General features: G+C 39.7%; 1 protein-coding gene and 1 non-coding gene across 4 annotated transcripts in view; both read left to right on the plus strand.

The window, feature by feature from the left end:
- The first annotated feature begins 915 nt into the window (after nucleotides 1-915).
- PRKACB (protein kinase cAMP-activated catalytic subunit beta) overlaps nucleotides 916-20,494 on the plus strand; it is a 147,755-nt gene continuing 128,176 nt past the window's right edge. Inside the window, exon 1 of one of the 3 annotated variants that reach the window (XM_066376655.1) lies at nucleotides 916-1,270. Coding sequence is in view for 2 of the 3 variants with exons in the window: in XM_066376656.1 (XP_066232753.1) it covers nucleotides 1,225-1,270 (46 nt within the window). In the remaining variant the exon portion in view is untranslated. The remainder of the gene's footprint in view (nucleotides 1,271-20,494) is intronic. The other 2 variants (XM_066376656.1, XM_066376659.1) reach the window with 2 other exon arrangements.
- TRNAI-GAU (transfer RNA isoleucine (anticodon GAU)) lies at nucleotides 9,701-9,776 on the plus strand. The gene has a single exon. It is a non-coding gene; the product is annotated as a tRNA-Ile (tRNA).

The following is a 20,494-nucleotide window of genomic DNA, read 5'->3' on the forward strand; positions in this document are numbered from 1 at the left end:
GAAATCAACAGGTATCCATTAAATAATTACTGCCTTGGGAACATAAAAAATTTAATGTGGTCTCTGCCCCTCGGGAAATTTAGTCTTTCCACACCAAATATGGAATAAAGGCTCACAGCGCGAAGTTCAAAGAGACATGGCACAAAAAAAGTACTATCGTGCCACATAAATTACACGCTAAGCAAAGCTATTTTCAAATTACGCGCTCTAAGATGTATGTATATTAATAAACACGCAGCTACCAGTTAGGAATGCGTTTATTTTACCATCTACACCGAAAGCTGCTCCATAAAAGGGCGCACATCAATAGGCATTCTGCAGAAACACGGATACTGCCCTTCCTCCTCCTGGGATGTCTGACAAAACCCGAGGCAGCAACCGGCGACACCGCGGCGAGGGAAAGCGCACTGGGAACATCGCAGGGCGTGTGACCGCTGCGGGAGGACCCCGCGGACCCCGCGGTGGGCTCGGCGAACACCCGTATCTGCGAGGCGGACTGGCGCCCAACCATCATCGCGACTAGGGACGAGGTTGTTTCCGCGGCTCATACTGAACAGCCCTAATGATCCAGAGGCGGGGACTAGGAATGTCCCCTCGCAAGTCATCTCCTTCCCGACGCTGCGGTTCTCTCCGGCCGAGGGTGCGGGGAGAAGACGGCCGCAGAGTGAGGAGCCGCCGCGCTGCGGGGCACAAGCCGCCCGAGCCCAGCACGGCTTCCCGGCGCCGCTCCGGGCACTGGACACGCGGGCTCTGGGAGGTGGGCACCCGGACACCAGGCCGACGACAACATCCGGCTCGGAGGGCCGCGGCACAGCCAGTCCCGGCCGTACGGGTCTGTCTCCGCCGGCCGATCGACCCCCCAGGAGGGTCCGCGAGTTCCCGGTCACGTCACTTCCGGCGCGCACACCCGCCCGGGGAGAGAGACCGGGACCCGGCCGGGGCGCGCGGGCGCCCGGGGGCGCGCAGGGAGGGAGGGCCGGGGCAGGGGGAGTGTCTGCTCGTGGCGGGTGCTGCGGCCGCCGTCGCTACCGCCGGGGCAGAGGAGTTCTCAGAAACCCGCGTACCGAACCGGCCCAGTCTTCCCGCCGGTACTCAGGGCTTCGGTGCCAGGAGCACTCACCGCTCTGGTCCGTGCAAAAGTGGGAGTAGCCTCTGCGGTGGAGCGGCGGGGACGGCTCCATCCCCCACCCCCCTCGCTGACCCCATCTTTCCGTCGCCCCAGTCATGGGGAACGCGGCGACCGCCAAGAAAGGCAGCGAGGTGGAGAGCGGTGAGTCAGGGCCGGGTCTGGGCAACCCGAGCGGGCGCGCGGGCGCGGCGCACCGAGCGCCCCTCTGGGTCGGTGCCCCCAGGCCGTGGGCATGGTCCAGGCCTCGCAGCGGCGATCGGGAGCTGCTTGAGGGGGCCCTGGGGACCAGCTGCCTTCCTCCTCCACCGCCCTCCCCCCCCAGGTCCGGCGTGAGGGCTGAGCGCGAAGGGCCTGATGGAAAGAGGAGGGAGAAGAGCGGTCCCCACGATTCCCCCTTTTCACTGGAGCGAGGGAGACTTACACATTCTGAAACACTTCCCCAAATATGGTGCGTTTAAAAAAGTCCCTTGTACCATCCTAACCTTCGCTTCCACCCCCCCCCCCCCCCTTCTTTGGGAGCCACAGGTAGTCCTGCAGGCAGAATTGGCTCTGTTCCCTCCATCACCGTTGCAACCCAACCTTACTCCAAGGTGAGGGGCTGCTAGTCTGGCTCTCCACAGGTGACGTTAATCCTGAGTGGGAACTATGTTTTAGAGAGCCCCCCTCTTCAGATTAGGAATGTAAAATATGGTAAGACTGAAGAGCAACTTGCAATATAGGCTTGTCTTCTCAGGACAGTCAAGAATCGGCAACTGTGTAAAAGTTATTTTGTAGCACTCGGAGTGAAAGAGCTTCCAGAATACTGTGGTGAATTCTTTTCTCAGAGCTAAAAGTGCAGGCAGGCCACAATTTACAACAAACAGTAATATGTATATATTCATATATATATATATATGAAAATTGAATTTCTGTATTGCTATATGTATATGTAGTGAAGGGGAAAAGTAATTTTTATCCCACCTTCTAAGTTCCTCTATTTGGGCTAATAAATCAACATGCAACAGATCAACAGGAGAAAATCTCCAGAATCCATACTGATGTACATTTGGGGGTGCCATAAGATATGAAACCTGAGGACACATTAGGCAATTGAGGTTTATATTGCATTTTGGACAAAGGATAGGGGGGCAGTGGTCAGGAATTTCAAAGGGAAAGTGGACTATTACAGGTAGATTAAAAGCTCAAACTTGTGATAAATTCTTTCTGGGCCACCCTGAAACAGTGAGGCATAGAGGGAAGTCTAACAGGCTTTGCTGCATTTCTCCCTGTCTGACACTTGTAGTTTATATTATGATGTTAAGGTGATGCTCCTTTCATTTTTTTTTTTTTTTTTCAGAGACAGAGAGTCAGAGAGAGGGATAGACAGGGACAGACAGACAGGAACAGAGAGATGAGAAGCATCAATCATTAGTTTTTCGTTGTGGCACCTTAGTTCATTGATTGCTTTCACATATGTGCCTTGACCATGGGGCTACAGCAGAGCGAGTAACCCCTTGCTCAAGCCAGCAACCTTGGGTCCAAGCTGGTGAGCTTTGCTCAAACCAGATGAGCCCGCGCTCAAGTTGGCGACCTCGGGTCTCCAACCTGATCTTCGGCATCCCAGTCTGACGCTCTATCCAGTGCACCACCGCCTGGTCAGGCGATGCTTCTTTCATTAAGCAAGTTTTTCCTATCTGAATTTCTTTAGGAAGGTAAAGCGAGAGGGTCAAAAGTTCTTTCTGAGTCTTTTGTTTCTTAATAACCAGCTTAAAATCTATGTTCCAGAAGGCACATTTTGGGGTGGCAAAACTTTGGTCCCCCTCAACATATACTAGATCAGGATTGTTGTGTTAAAAAAAAAAAAAGTGTATTTGCCCTTGTCAGGTTCACCTCCAATTTTAAAATTCAGAATGACCATATAACAAATGATATTTGTTATATCACCATGAGTAGATTACATCTCAGCACCTGAGGGAATGCCTGATGATTTATTGCATTTTGTGTAAACAGTACCTTTTAATGTTTCTATGTTTGTTATATGTTTTAGGCTAATTTTGTAATTTAGCATGAAGAAAATAGTTACTTTTTCTGTATCAATAAAGCAAAATTGATTTGGAAAGATTTAGTCATTCATTTTGTTAAATATGAATACTGAGATCAGATTATATGGTATGTGTTTCACTAGTCAGGTTTTGGTGTTAATTTTCAGGAGCTCCAGAGAAGTTGGTTGTAATACTATCATACAGATGATCAATGAACACAATTTGGCATGTGATATGGAAATTTTAAAAAGCCAATCAATGTAGAGCCAATCAATGTAGAGGTAGAACTTTCATTATCTTTTTGTAAAAATTGCACAAATGTACTAACTGTACTATAATATAAAATATAAAGAATGTGGAAAGTGTAAAGAATTATTTGTGCCTAATGCGTTGTCATTTTTTCTTTTAATTAAAGCTGTATTAATTTAAGCTAAATCATGTGCAAATTGTATTACAAAAAGTGTGCTTGGGAATTGAATCATATCAGTGATTTTTATTAGCAATGCTGACCTGTACAGTGTTTATATTTTTATAATGATAATAGACTCTTTTGTGATCTATATATAGTAGTCCCACCTTATCCATGTTTTTGTTTATTGTGGTTTCAGTTACCTGTGATCAGTCGCATTCTGAAAATATTAAATGGGAAATTCCATAAAAAAGCCAATTCTTAAGTTTTAAATTTGTGCTGTTCTGAGTACCATGATGGAGTTCGGCACCATCCCACTCCATCCTACCCAGAACATTAACCATCCCTTTTGTTTGGCATACTCACTACCTGCCTGTTAGTCTCTTATCTTGGTTATCAGATTGAATGTCATGATATCACAGTGCTTATATTCAGGTAACCCTTATAGTGGCAATGCCTGTGTCATTCTCCTCACTTTATCTTGTTACATAGGCATTGTATCATCTCACATTATCACAGGAAGGGTTTATATAGTACAATAAGATATTTTGAGAGTATGACCACATTCACATGACTTTTATTACAGTATATTATTATTTTTAAATTTTATTATTAGTTCCTATTGTTATTCACATACTACACTCTGTCAATTAAACTTTATCATAGATATGTATGTATAGGAAAAAGAAAGTTTATATAGGGGTCAGTACTATGCATAGTTTCAGGCAACCACTGGGGGCCTTAAGAATGTATCTCCCATGGATACGGAGAACTACTGTATTTATGTTATTAAGTTACCAAACCAGTTCTTCTCTAGACAGTAATAATTTGAAGCTTATAGCTATGGGATGATCTTGGAATACTTATAGAAAGCAGAATGGGAACTTTAAATGTTTATCTGAATATATTTAAATTATTCCAATGAATAGTCTTTCTTGTGTTTGTTTGTTTTTTTTTGTTTTTTGTTTTGTATTTTTCTGAAGCTGGAAACGGGGAGGCAGTCAGACAGACTCCTGCATGCGCCCGACCAGGATCCACCCGGCACACCCACCAGGGGGCGATGCTCTGCCCATCTGGGGTGTTGCTCTGTTGCAACCAGAGCCATTCTAGCGCCTGAGGCAGAGGCCATAGAGCCATCCTCAGCACCCGGGCCAACTTTTGCTCCAATGGAGCCTCGGCTGCAGGAGGGGAAGAGAGAGACAGAGAGGAAGGAGAGGGGGAGGGTGGAGAAACAGATGGGCACCTCTCCTGTGTGCCCTGGCCTGGAATCAAACCCAGGACCTCTGCACGCCAGGCCGATGCTCTACCACTGAGCCAACCGGCCAGGGCCTCTTTCTTGTGTTTTAACTGTTAGCGACGGCCTAGTTCATATGTATGTTTGCCAGCTTTGTATGTAGGTTTATTAATGGAAACTGAGTGTCATTGTGGTAGTTTGAGTAAATCTTGTGAAGTTATAAAAGAAAATAACAAATGATGGCTTCCAGAGGGGCAATTATTTGAAATGTAACGGGTTGATCGGTTTGTAATTTTAATTTGGAGTAATGTTATCAGGCATGTGTTGCTGCTGTTCTACTGTAGTGAATAAAAAAATGTTATTGCTATATCTTAAAACTTAATGAAAACAACTTTATGATATATATCTGTTGTGTGTGTTTTTAAATTATTCTTGAAAATATATACCTTTCATAATTTGAATGTAGTTATATCAACTTTAGGGGATACATGAAAGCATAAAGTTTTAGAAGTACAGTTTAAGTGATTTTAGAGATAGCCTATGTAACCATTCCATTTCAAAGGCAAAGAGCCTGACCTCTGAAGAAGCTGGAGTTGAAATCGTACTATTGGTGATACCAGAGTAAGGAACAGAGTCTGGTTCCCTGACTCCATTCTGCATCACTAAATAACCAATTAATACATATATTTTCAAATTGCCCATCAATTGCCTTAGTTTCATTTGGATACTGTGTGAGTAAAAGCTCAAGAAATTTACTTTCCAGTATAAGAGAGACAATATCCAAATAAAAGTAACTGGAAAGCAATATACAATAAGTGCTAATTATGGAAAGTGAAGTTAGAAATCTGAAAATTACCAATAGGAAAATGTTTGATTTGGAAAGTTGATTTTAAAATAAAAGGTCGATTGAGACTTGAGGTTTGGTTTGTACCATGTTTCATATTAGCAATTCTGGAGCTTAATTCTAAAAATATTCCAGAAGACAAACTGGGCATAAAGATAGTTAAAAAGTGTCTTACTTATCTTTGACAATCTGGTACCTAAGTTGTACTCTACAGAAAGTTACTCCTCTGCTCTTAAAATTAAACATTCACGCAGGTAAATGTTAAAAGCTAAGGAGAGTCCATTCTCATTTCCACAGTTTCTGCAGATAACGTTAATTTGCATACCTATAGTAGTGAACTAGGAATTTGTATCAATAGGTCTTAAAACTTTTTTAAAGATTTTATTCATTTTTTAGAGAGGGGAAAGAGAGAGAGAGAGAGAGAGGTGGGAGCAGCAGGAAGCATCAACTCCCGTATGTGCCTTGACCAGGCAAGCCCAGGGTTTTGAACCAGCAACAACCTCAGGGTTCCAGGTCGATACTTTATCCACTGCAGCACCACAGGACAGGCCAATACGTCTTAAAACTTAATGAAAGAATAACTTATACCATTACATACTTGTTTTGTGCGGGGTTTTTTTTTGTGTGTGAGAGACAGAAAGAGTCAGAGAGAGGGACAGATAGGGACAGACAGGCAGGAAGGGAGAGAGATGAGAAGCATCAGTTCTTCATTGCAGCTCCTTAATCTCCTTAGTTGTTCATTGATTGCTTCCTCATATGTGCCTTGACAGGGGAGGGGGGTACAGCATAGCAAGTGACCCCTTGCTCAAGCCAGCGACCTTGGGCTCAAGACAGCGACCACGGATTCATGTCTATGATCTCATGCTCAAGCTGGTGAGACCCTGCTCAAGCCAAATGAGCCCATACTTAAGCCAGCGACTTTTCGGGTTACAACCTGGTCCTCCACATCCTAGTCCAATGATCTATCCACTGTGCTATCGCCTGGTCAGGCTGTTTTGTGTGTTTTTTAAAAATTACTCTCAAAATAAATATATGTGTTTCAAAGTTTAAATGCAGTTATTTAAACTTTAGCTAATACACAAAGACATAATGTTGTAGAAATATGAGTATATACCGTAAATCTCCCAAGAAGTTTTAAACTCATGTTGTTTTAATTATCCAGTCTCTCACTTTTTAGTTTAGCCACAGTTACCAACATAAAAAACACATGCCACTTATTTTAACCTGGGAAGTTTTTTGTTAGTTTGCTTATTTCATTAAAAAAAAAAAAAAAAAAAAAAAAGCCTGACCAGGTAGGTGGTGGCGCAGTGGATAGAGCTTCAGACTGGGATGCGGAGGACCCAGGTTCGAGACCCGGAGGTCGCTAGCTTGAGCGTGGGCTCATCTGGTTTGAACAAAGCTCACCAGCTTGGACCCAAGGTCGCTGGCTTGAGCAAGGGGTTACTCGCTTTGCTGTAGCCCACCCGAGTCAAGACACATAAGAGAAAGCAATCAGTGAACAACAACTAAGGAGCTGCAATGAAGAATTGATGCTTCTCATCTATCTCTCTCTTCCTGTTTGTCTGTCCCTATCTGTCCCTCTATCTCTCTGTTTCTGTCACCAAAAAAAAGAAAAGAAAAAAAAATAGACCCCGCAGGTTGTCTGTGGGGCTTTATATTACTCTCATGGCAGAAGTGTTGAGGCCTATGGGTGAAATGTTGATAGAGATTTGGATGTAAATGCTCCCATGACTACAAGTGCTACAGCCACTCTGTGTAACCTCGTGTTTGCATAATGATCTTTGTATATTTTCCAAAATATCTCTCTGTTTTAAGAATTTAAGGAGATTAGAAATTAAAAAGTCACCAGTAAGACTAGGTTCAACCAAAATGCAAATTTTATAACTGCATTTTTTGAAGGCTTACTATGTGCCAGGTTCTCTAAGTGCTTTGCATGAATAATTTCAGTTAATCTTTTCAATTCTATGAAGTAGTTATTTTTATTTTATTTTATTTATTTATTTTATATTTTATAGTTGAAGAAATAGAGGGTTAGGGAATCTAAATGACTTGCATAAGATTGCAGGACTAATAAGTCAAGGAGCAGCATATGAACGTAGGCAGCCTAACCCCAGACCTGAAATACTAACAGTTGTGCTTAAACAGCTTTTGTATCCAGTGGAAAAGCTGATTCTAAGACATATAGCTTAGACTTTACTTTGTTTCAGTTTATTGTCAGTTATAAAACATTGTGGTTGTTTCAATAGTGCCTTTATTTGGCTATATTAAATATTTTAAATAAGAGTTATTTTTTCTTGTACTGTTCTTCAGTTTCAGTTTTCTCATCTGCACAATGAGGATGAAGGATTAAATTACCTTGACAGTCTATTCATGGTCAATATGGTATAAATTAAGCTATATAAAATTTTATATACTGAAAGTCTTTATTACTATTTGTATTTAATTATTTCTTCATCTGTAAATGTATGCCTTTTCTTCCTGCTAAATAGTCAACTAAAAAATTGCTATTTGAACTTGTATTGATATTTTTAAAGTATTTAGAAGTTTACATTTTGCCATGGATTAGGGAAGTGCTATTCAATCATACTTTCTGCTGTGATGGAAGTGTTCCTGTCTGTGTTGTATACTGTGGTAGACACTAGCTGCTTGCAGCTATCTGGCACTTGAAATGTGACCAGGGCAACTGAGGAACTGAATTTTTAACTTATAGGTGGCTATTAGTACATGGTATGTTGGACTACACAGGTGTAGAACATAGCTCTCTTTACATGAAATAAAAATGACAGTATATTGTTCCATCATTTTTGGGAATTTGTGGATCTTCACAAGAATGTGTAGATCAACAAATGCTGATTTTATCTTTTTTCCTACTGGTAATTAACTTATTCAGTATTTTCTCTGAATAAGCATTTATAAGCTTAGTGAACAGATTATTATTGTTTAGTAATTTGTATATAATTTGTAAAGGTAACTACAAAGTTAATATTCTTATTAGACTGTACTGGAATTAAAATTTTGTAGTACTTATTACTGAATCTTAGTAAATATATTTTTATTGAAAATCTTTGTAGATTTAAATGTTGACTAAACAAATTTAGTGATCTCATAGCTTACTCATCTCTTTAAATCTTCAAATTACAATTTTTTAAAGAAAAATCAGAAGCAGATATTTGTTCCAATTCTCTGGATTAGCAGAAGTACTTAGGAATAGTCTTACTTCGGTTAAGAAATGAGAAAAAGAATTAAAATGTCAAAACAGATCTGGCCAGGTAGCTCAGTGGATAAAGTGTTGGCCCATTGTGCCGGAGGCCCCCAGTCTGACCCCGTTGTCAGGGCACTACAAGAAGCAGTCAGTGAGTACTGAACTAAATGGAACAACTAAGTGAAACAACAAGTTGCTGCTTCTCTCTCTCTCTCTTTTTCTCTTTCTTTCCCTCCCCACTTCCCTTCCTCTCAAATCAATGGAAAAACTTCTTAAGAAAAGTCAAAACAAACAGCAACAGTATTTGGATGATAAACACATGTTGTTTTATCCAGTTTTGTGATTCTGTGATTCATTTTGTGCCGATTATCTGCTTTATAAAATTATCTTTGGTCCAGGAGCCATTATTTTTATTCTCCTGGTCACTTAGATAAGGACAGAATAATCAGAGGCATAAGAGCCAGCTTAGAAAAAAAGTGAGCCATAGCTGAGAGGTGGAAGCAGCACGTGAAAGATCCCAGGGGAGCAGGATAGCTATGGAAAGCCTACTAGAGAGTCAGGAGTTGTCGGCCATAAGTCGTTTGGATGTTCTATTACATTAATACAATAAAACAATTACTATAATTTACAAAATTATCTATACAGCTAGGTGATAGTAAATGTCAGGATACATATATGGAAAAAGATATGTTAAATAGAAAAATGTGGAATTTATGGCAAGTAAATATACCTAAGTCATTATCATATAATTTTGTGTTTTATCTTAACTTTAAAAATATTCCTTCAAAAGAATCTTATATAATTCTTTCTTTTGTTCATTCATTCATTCCACATAATTGAGCTTCTAATATATGACAGCAGGCCCTGGCCGGTTGGCTCAGTGGTAGAGCGTCGGCCTGATGTGCAGAAGTCCCGGGTTCGATTCCCCGCCAGGGCACACAGGAGAAGCGCCCATCTGCTTCTCCACCCCTCCCCCTCTCCTTCCTCTCTGTCTCTCTCTTCCCCTCCCGCAGCCTAGGCTCCATTGGAGCAAAGATGGCCCCGGGCGCTGGGGATGGCTCCTTGGCCTCTGCCCCAGGCGCTAGAGTGGCTCTGGTCTCAACAGAGCAACGCCCCGGAGGGGCAGAGCATCGCCTCCTGGTGGGCAGAGCGCCCCCCCCCTGGTGGGCGTGCCAGGTGGATCCCGGTCGGGCGCATGCGGGAGTCTGTCTGACTGTCTCTCCCCGTTTCTAGCTTCAGAAAAAAAAAAAAAATAGTAATAATATATGACAGCTTCTAAGCAAGACTATGAAAATAAAGATTGACCAGAATATAGTAGCTGCTCTAGAGTGCCTGTATTTCAGAAGGGGGACACAGACATGTCAACAAATGAATCAAACAAACAAATAAAACCCAGTGCTTTCATAGAAGTTCAGTGGGGGAACCAAGTGAAAGAATGGTCACTTACACTGGGTGGGGAGCGTAAGGTTCACAAAGGACTTCAAAAAGGAGGTAAACCCTGAGTTGAGCCTTGAAAATGGTAAATGTAAGGAGCAGGATTACAGGGGAAATGTGCTCTGAGGGAGCACAGAGTGAACAGAGATGCAGAGCAGTGCAGCAACATGGCATACTCAGGAAAAGGAAGTAGGTTGTCCTTCATGACTAAAGGATAGAGCATGGGTTAGTGGGAGGGGAGAAAGGGGGACTGTACTTGAAGAGATGAGACTGAAGATAGGGACAGAGGTCATGCAATGGAAAGAGTTTGAATTTTATCCCATAGAGATTAGGGAGCTAGTATAGACTTTGAAATAAAGTAGAGACATAAAATTTTGGTTTTAGAGAGATTATTTTGGTGGTCATGTGAAGGTGAGTCATCGTGAAACAAGGAAGGGTGGAGGCAGAAAGATCAATAAGAAGACTTCCTCACTCAAATGAGGAGCTTTTATGGTCTGAATCAAGGTGCTAGAGGTAGCGGTTTAGGAGAGGATCTGAAATGTGGGAAATTTGAAAAAGAAAAATGAACAGATTACTTAACTGATAGTAGGTGGGGAATGAGGAAAAGGAGGAATTAGAAATGACTCCCAAGTTTTTAGCTTCTGTGTCTCATTGGATGGGCTGTGATGCCAATAATGGAGTCAGAAATATTAAATACAAGGGTAAGAGAGGACTTGGGGGCATATTGAACTCAGAGTGCCTATGGCACTTTTGAGAAATATCTGATTGGCTGGGTTTTTTAGGATGTTCTTTTATTCTCCCAGCCATGGTAGGGGGATGACCTTGGATGGTTCAGTGATCTTTTCTACATTTGATCCTCATTTTACTCCCCGTTTTAAGGCCAGCTGTTTAGAAACTATAGAACTATAATATCTGATACAACATTTGTAAGTTAAGAACTATAGCTACTAAAAGTTTAATTTTTTGTTTTGAAAACAGTAAAAGCTGATGAAAACAATGTAACTTCTAAAGACATTAATTTAAAGTCAGACAAAATATTTTCATAATTAAAGTACACAACCTATTATTGAGCTTTATAGAGTCATGTGCAATAGTGGAAAGAATATGTAAAATATAGTACAAAACATATACTGTGTTAAGTAAATATCAGTTTTCTTTCCCTACAGTCTTTTTAAATAGATGTTAAAGTTAAGATGTAATTTAATAGTAAGAACATAAACTTAGAATAAGAAAAAAATTTAAATTTGTTTCCTAATACATTCTGTTACTTCAGTTTGGACACATGTTTTAATGACTTCAAGCTATGCTATAAAATTAAGAAACATGGTTTGATGTTGAGACTGTGATCTCTTCCAGCTTCATAATCCAATGATTCTAATGTGTTTATTAAAAGGAAGAATGCACATTTTAAAAGGAGGAAGACTTGGGAATAAATTAAAAAGGGTGCTCACAAAATAAGTAGAGAAGTGGTAAATGAGCCTCAGTGTGAGCAAATATAAGCTAATTATTTAGGGGAAATTTTTTATCTGTACTTAAAGAATGATAGTCTCTGAATTTCGACTTAAGGAATGTATGAATCACTGTGTTGATTTTGATGGTACTCTCATGTTCTACAGATAAAGAGACTGAGTATTGGTCATTAGCCCTTTGAATAGTTTGAACGTTCATGTATGTCCTCGTGCCTCCTGACCTTCCAGAGTACGATCGTACGTGTGTCAGGCAACATTAAAAAAAGGCAAATGTATGTTCTTGTTTCTATACATTGATTATCAAACAAACATGATTTTAAGTTAATAAAACTGTAACTGGAACTAATTTCATTTTTTGAAAAAAAAAATTCACTCCTGGGGGTCAGTGAGAATGAAAAAAACTCACTACTCAAAGGGTTAGGAAAGTATACTGGAAGTGAACATAGTATATTCTACTCTAATTAAAACCCTTAGCATACAGTGTGTAGATGTGATGTTTTGTATATAGTAGATCTAGAGAAAGTTAAGATCAGGGGTACCTAATAGGAGTAAGAGAAAGGGCCATCTATTATATGACGATAAACTTAAAAAAAACAAAACAAAGCAAAACTCTTCAACCTAGAAAGATTAGGGCTTCACCACTGAAGTGATTAAACCAAGCAGTATAGACAGAAAAATCTGAGATTTTTCACCTAAATTTGAAACACTAGAACCCATGGGTTATTTCTCAAAATTTATAAAAGCTAGTTATAGAGCAAGTAAAAGGAGCTATAGTAAAGCATTGATAAAATAGGCTTACAGAATAATTATATTTAACTGATTTGCAGTTATGTTAAAGGTAAAACATTTATGTGTGTAAACTCAGTATTTTTTAGCAGTTGCTAGAAGAATTTAATGCTTTTATTCCTTAGAACTTTTGTTACCCCTTCAGCTTTTACAACTACCAACAGAATCATGACTATTAATAGATCTTCACCTTTTTCTTTCTAATGTTGAGGTTTATTACTATAATGCAAATACTAATAAATTCCCATGATAAGGAGGTATAGCAATACTTTTTAGATTTTAAACTGTTAGAATTCATTTGCTTATTTAATTTTTTTTTAAATTTCTGGAGAATGGGAGCTAAAGAGTTGTCATTTTGTAGCTCATAGTCTATTGGAAGATCTAAATAAGTGATGAGAATTTTGTAGGAATTGTAGTAAAGAATGTTTCCTGTAGTAATAATTTGGTGGTTCACTTTTTGGTTATAATATAAGTTAGATTCAGTAATACTCTGTATCTATGTATCTATGCAGATGATTTTCTGAATCAACTTTGGAACTCTTGTAGAAAGAAACATTTGCTAATTAAAAATTCACAATGATAAATGATGCACTAGCATATTTGACAATAGGGCTGCCTTAGAAAATCCAACATAGATGTCATATCTTTATCTGACTTGCTGTAAAAAGGTTTTAAGTCCCAAGCTTTATGGTCATGGTTTAAGGCTGTATACCCTATTGTCTACTGTCATGAATTGTTAACTTTTCAATAGCTTCTGAAACTTTCTTTTCCTATAAGGCAACTGTTGAATCTACACCCTAAGTCTCTGGCAAATCTGTTTTCTTCATCTGGACTTTGTCCTCAAAAAAATTAAAGATACTGTCTTGAGATCTCATTAGTTTATGGTCTTACTTAACAAAATGAGTCTTCAGTTTTTATGCCACGTTATTGTTAAGTAGTTGTCCATATACAATAGCATCAGTAAACTGTTGTATGTGCACTGCAAACTCAAGAGAACATGTTTAAACAGATATTCTAGTAATGAGCTTCTTTTGTGGGAGCCAGTTCTGTTGATGGTTTAGCTCTTCCAATTCGATCCTAGCTCAGTTCTCTAGATGAGTAGTAGCCACAAATAGTTAAACTGGGGAAGAATGTGAATTCCTCTTTGGGCTGCAGTCTTAACTAAACTTTACTAAGGTTAGTAAATAAATCATAATTCAACTGATAAAATGACACAGAGACATAAAAGTCTTTTGTTAGTCACTCAGTTCTCTAGTCATTCTTAGTGAGCACTTACTGAGTGCCTGCTTTGTACCTGGCACTGTGTTCTTTCAGAAATGCAAATAAGCAAATAAAAGTAAGGCTTGGTGTTTTAATCTGGAGGACAGATACATAAAGACATTTATGATAAAATTTACAATGATACACAGGTACCTGAGATTGATACTTCAGTAAAAATAAAACAGTACTTTATATAGGAATAAGTATAGGATTTCTGAGGTCATGCTGGGAAGTAGACTGTAATTGACTGAAATAAAAACTGGCTTTCAGTCCATTTTGGAGATGTTTATATCTATAATTGTAGCACTTAACACCAACATTGATTTCTCAGCTGTTTCTCCCACTACACTGTGATCTATAAGGGCAGAGAGAATATCTACATTTGTTAGTATTTTAATCCCTAGAATTTGGCACCATTCCTAGCTAAAATCATAGTTAAATGCATAAAAATTCAAGTCTATTTTAGAAGTGTTTACCCCCACCATCCTCAGTCGACAGGTCCTTTCTCTAATATATTGACTATTTGGGTATAGTATTCAATTTATGAGATAAGAGGATACCTCTTTTCCTCTCTTCTTAGCATATAGTTTACTTGATTTTTTTTTTTTTTTTTTTTTGGCAGAAACAGAGAGTCAGAGAGAGGGACAAATAAGGACAGACAGGAAGGGAGAGAAATGAGAAACATCAATTCTTTGTTGCGGCTCCTTAGTTGTTCATTGATTTCTCATATGTGCCTTGACCGGGGGACTACAGCAGACCAAGTGACCCCTTGCTTGAGCCAGCGACCTTGGGCTTAAGCTGGTGAGCCTTGCTCAAACCAGATGAGCCCACGCTCGAGCTGGTGACCTCGGGGTCTCAAACCTGGGTCCTCCACATCCCAGTCAGACACTCTATCCACTGCACCACCTCCTGGTCAGGCATTTACTTGACTTTTTATAAGTCAAAATTATATCACTTTTAATTGGTAGGGAGAAATTGGTCTCAGGCTTCAGGTAGAAAGCCATTGGATTAGGGAAAACTATTATGTTTTCCCTAATAAAATCCCTCTCATTTTTTTGGAGTGCAAACACCTTTGTGCTGTAGGGTTTAATGGAACAGGCCCATATACCATTCCTTCCCAAGGACATGCTGGAAACACTGAACATGAAGGGAGACAGACTGGGGACCCTTCCTCAGACAACTTCTCAGCCTATCTCAGTTTCCGGAAACATCCCCAATTAAGACTCTTGTGATTAAAAAAGACACATAAGCTTTTATAAAAGTTCATCAGAATCCTCATTAAAGCTGAAGTCGCACACTAGAGACAGGTAGTCCGAAGGATAATTGAAGGATGGTAGCCGGTTGGGTCCAATCTGTTCTTCAGTGAGCAGAAAAATCCCTCTCATTTTTAAAAAGAAATTAACTGATTGTCCTTTGAGGATTTAGAACCTAGCTACTCAGGTGATTAGAAGTTACTTACCTGGATACTTAATATGAACCTAGTATCTGAATTACACTGAGATTCAGAAAATAATAAAAGTTCTAAAAGAAACAATAAAGGTGTTACAATGTGTTTATATTAAATTCACACAGTTACTTTTAAGATCTATCCTAATCTGAAAAATGGAGATAGTGCAGAGTTGTGAGATTTAGGTATATGATGTGTTTCTCCTGATATGTAGGAGATTATCAGTAAATAATAACTGCTATAGTGTTTTAAGAAAAATCCTTACCCATTATTTATATAGATTGGGCATGTTTTTTATTTAACAAGCATGAATTGCCCATCAACAGACAACTAGAAATAGTAAATGAATCTACTAGAAGAATTATAGATTATAAGGAGATGATTTATATCCATAACCTGAGGATCACTCAGAATAAAAAAGATATAAACATTAAGGGAGAAATTTTAGTTATTCATCAAAACTTTAAAAATTACATAAAAAGGTTTATTTGCCTGACCAGGCGGTGGCGCAGTGGATAGAGCATTGGACTGGGATGCAGAGGACCCAGGTTCGAGACCCCGAGGTCGCCAGCTTGAGCGCGGGCTCATCTGGTTTGAGTAAAAGCTCACCAGCTTGGACCCAAGGTCTCTGGCTCAAGCAAGGGGTTACTCAGTCTGCTGAAGGCCCACGGTCAAGGCACATATGAGAAAGTAATCAATGAACAACTAAGGTGTTGCAACGCGCAACAAAAAACTAATGATTGATGCTTCTCATCTCTCTGTTCCTGTCTGTCTGTCCCTGTCTATCCCTCTCTCTTACTCTCTCTCTGTCTCTGTCAAAAAAAAAAAAAAAAAAAGGCTTATTTATTTCTCACAATAACCTTGTGTCAGTGGTTGGCAATCTGGGCTCGCGATCCACATGCGGCTCTTTGGCCCCTTGAGTGTGGCTCTTCCACAGAATACCACGTGCGGGCGCTACCTCAGTAAGGAATGTATCTACCTATATAGTTTAAGTTTAAAAAATTTGGCTCTCAAAAGAAATTTCATTCATTGTACTGTTGATATTTGACTCTGTTGACTAATGAGTTTGCCGACCACTGCCCTATGTAATAGATACTTTTATTATTATCATTTTTTTGTAATAAGAAAATTAAGACTTAGAAAGTTAAAGTGGCAGAATTTCGTGTAATATAGTTCAGTCAATCTGATTCTAGGCCCTCTCCTCATAATCACTGTTACATGGTTCCCCTAACATGATGATAATTTTCTTTTAAAAATTGTGCATTTGAAACTGTTCTAGAACCCAAAGGGCCCTTAGAAGATCTGTCTGCCTACCTGTCACCTTTTTAGAATATTACTTATCTTTTCCTATGTGCCAGGCACTGTTGTCAGTGCTACATGAATAATACCTAATTTAACTTCACAGCCCTTTGAGGTAAAAACTGTGATTTTATGTTATATAAAAGAAAATGTAGGCACAGTGATTAAGTAACTTGTCCAAAGCTACACGGTTACTAAGCAGTAAACCAGGGATTTGGACCTAGGCAGTATGACTCTTTTTTTTTTTTTTTTTTTTTTTTTTTTACAGAGGCAGAGATAGACAGGGACAGACAGACAGGAACGGAGAGAGATGAGAAGCATCAATCATCAGTTTCTCATTGCGCATTGCGACTTCTTAGTTGTTCATTGATTGCTTTCTCACATGTGCCTTGACTGTGGGCCTTCAGCAGACCGAGTAACCCCCTGCTGGAGCCAGCGACCTTGGGTCCAAGCTGGTGAGCTCTTTGCTCAAGCCAGATGAGCCCGCGCTCAAGCTGACGACCTCGGGGTCTTGAACCTGGGTCCTCCCGTATCCCAGTCCGACGCTCTATCCACTGCGCCACCACCTGGTCAGGCGGCAGTATGACTCTTAAAGTCTGTGTTCTTTACTCTATGCCATATTGGCTCCTTTAAAAACTTACACATCTTTTTACTGCATTTACTTATCTCTTTCATAATAATCTTTCCAGTGATGGTTAACTCATTACTCTATAAGGCAGTTTATCAGTCAGGGTTACACCAGAGAAACAGCATCAGTAGGGTATATATTAACACACATATTGCAAAGAATTGATTTACTGATTGTTAGGTCTGGCTAGGCAAACCCAAGACTCATAAACCAGGCTGTCAGGAAGGGCAAGCTGGAACTCAGGTGCAGGCTGCAGCTACAGTCCACAGCTGAATTTTTTTAGGGAAGAATCAGTTTTACTCTTAAGCAAAACTGAATCAGATCCACTCAGATTATCTAGGCTAATATTCTTTACTTGGAGTAAACTGATCTTGAATTTGAATCACATGTTCAAAATAACTTCAGAGAAAAACCTAGTTAGTGTTTGATTGAATAACTGGAGACTATAGCTTGCCAGGTTGACATTTAAAACTGATCATCATGGACATCATTTTTTTTAAATGCCAGAGTGTGTGTGTGTTTGGGGAGAGAGTCATATTCCCAAGCCAGGAATGCAACCCTCTATTTTCTTTTTGACCTTCATTTATTTTCTGATCATCCCTACTACCTCCTCAACTCTATCCTCACGCCCCCCCCCACACACACACACAATGTGAGTAAACCATATTACCTTTAAAAATAAACAAAATAAAAGGTACATAAATGATTGAACCGGAAAACCTATGCTGAGGCTAGTTACTGTGTTTGAACATAACATTTAGCATTTATTACATGGCAGTGTTACCAGTATTGGGGTTCTTGTTTAGAGGAGACACCAGATAAATTTCCAGACAGATTTTATTAACTTTATGCTCAAGCACAAGGGAGGCAGCACAGAGGAAATGAAGGTCCTCTGAACTGACTTGGGGGATTCCTTCGTTTGGCTGCTTTTATGAGATGGGAACAAAGTGGACTTTTGTGAAAAGGCAGGCTTTTTGAAAAGGGAAGGCTCCTGGAATTTTCCACTTCAGGGTCCGTTGCTTTCCTTTTCTAGCTGTGTTGCCTGGTAACTATGACAAGATGGCGGACAGCTCATTACCACCAATCTAGGAAGGTTACATATGTCCAAGCTTTGATAGGCTGTGCATGCGGGTCAGTAGTTTAAGCAGGCAGTTGGAAGGGAGGTAAATCAGCTACCTTTGCGTTTTTGAGTAGGGAATGGAGGAGTGGTAACATTTCTTGCATTTCCCAGGCCCAGCTCTTTATGCTATCTCAGCAAGAGAGTTACACAGTATAGAATCTCTTCCTGCCTGACCTGTGGTGGCGCAGTGGATAAAGCGTCGGCCTGGAAATGCTGAGGTCGCCAGTTCGAAACCCTGGGCTTGCCTGGTCAAGGCACATATGGGAGTTGATGCTTCCAGCTCCAACCCCCCTTCTCTCTCTCTGTCTCTCCTCTCTCTCTCTCTCTCTCTCCGTCTCCTCTCTAAAATGAATAAATAAAAAAAAAATTAAAAAAAAAGGAGAAATGGAGTTTAAAAAAAAAAAAAAAAAAGAATCTCTTCCTAAATTCACTGAAATTCTAAAAGAATTTAGCATGGAATTCTAACTGGAATTGAATTTACTAACTACAAGGAGAATTAGCATACATAATTTATGAGATAATTAATGTTTAATAAAAGAGACAATACCCGCTTAGATTTTTAGGTGCAGGGCTTCAGAGAGCTGCCTGCAGTTTTTTATATATATAATATTTATATATATTTTTTATCATTTTGTAAATAAAATTGTCTTTTGATAAATAAAATTTAAAATGCTGTAGGATTCTTTACTAAGACATGGAAGATTTAGCGTGATGCATCATAGACCTTCAACTAGACTAAAATGCTTATAAGATTCTTAAATGTGTGTCTTATAGACCCTTGCAGTTAAACAGTTAGAGTTTCTAGAAATAAAGATATTATGTCATAGCAGCAGCCCTACCTGAGGCTCAAGGTAGAGAAAGGCTTCTCAGAAAAAAAAAAAAAGTGGATTTTTTCTATTGGAGTTGATTATAATTTGATAAGAAACCCATGGAGTTTTAAAAGGAATTGTATTACTTAGATTGAAAGGGGCAGAGAGTTATAATGGGAAGAAAAGAAAAACATCTGGATCCTCAACTGCCTACAGACAGCAAACAGGCTAAGAAGCTATTCAGCTCCAAATATAGGCCATTTTTATGGAAAATGAAGAATGACTCAGAGGATGCAGTCTAGAAGCCACAGAATAGAGTTAAAAGACATGGACAGCCACTCCTGGGACTAATCAAGGAACTGGTGACATGTCAGAATTGCTACTGACCAGGGACTGTTATGTGCCTCTTTTCTTTCTTTTTAAATTTCTCCCATTGCAGTTTTCTATTCTTGTCTCACTGTTGTGTATTGGGTGTGTGTTGGGCAGATGCCTGTAGTCTTTAGTTCACAGGTCTTCAGATTAAAAGAATCTGAGGAGCTACATTCAGGAATCTGGATCTGAAGAGTCTCGTCTGGTCAAGTCTGCACTTGATTTAGGTTAGGTCCTTGACTTTGTGCCAATGTTGTAATAGGATGAGACTTTTGGGGGTCTCAGGAAGGGTTGAATATATTTTGAAAATGAAGGAGTGTAAATAATATGTGGCCAGAAGGTAGACTGTGACAGAATAAAGAAGGCTGCAAAATTTTAACCACCCTTTCCATTCAGAGGCGTAGTTGATTTCTTCACCTTTTTAAATCTGGGCTTGGTTTAATTTAGATTATTTATCCAGTAAAATATAGTGGGTGTGATCCTGGATTAGGTCTAGGCTTATCCCTTTGAGAGGACTGACAGCCTCTGCTCTCGTAGAGGCTAGCTGCTATGTAAGAAGTTTCACTACTCTGAGACCAGCCTTGGAGGAAGAGAGAGCGTTTGGCCACACTGAATAATAGTAGCACCTGGCACTAGAAAAGTGAGCAAAGCTTTCCTAGACTTTTCAGTCAGCCCAGGCTTCATCTGGCTTCAACTGTGAGAATTGAGATGCCAGATGTGTAACCTCAGTTGGACTGTTTCCAGATGTTTGAGCCCCCCCAGTTTGGACTCCAGACCCCAGAGAGAAAAGAGCAATTCCTTTTGTACCTTTTCAAATTCTTGAACCACATAATTGTGAGCAAGATATGGTTACTGTTTTAACACTAAATTTTTATATTTGTCACATAGCAATAAACAACTGAAACACAAATGAAGGAACTGAAATGCAGAAAAATTCTATCATCTGCCCAGAGACAGTAAGAACCATTGTGTCCAATCACGTTTTTCACTACCTGTGTCCCCGTTCTTTCAGAGGACCCTTTGGAACCCCCTTT

This window comes from Saccopteryx leptura, chromosome 3 (assembly GCF_036850995.1).
Source record: "Saccopteryx leptura isolate mSacLep1 chromosome 3, mSacLep1_pri_phased_curated, whole genome shotgun sequence".
NCBI classification, from domain to species: domain Eukaryota; kingdom Metazoa; phylum Chordata; class Mammalia; order Chiroptera; family Emballonuridae; genus Saccopteryx; species Saccopteryx leptura.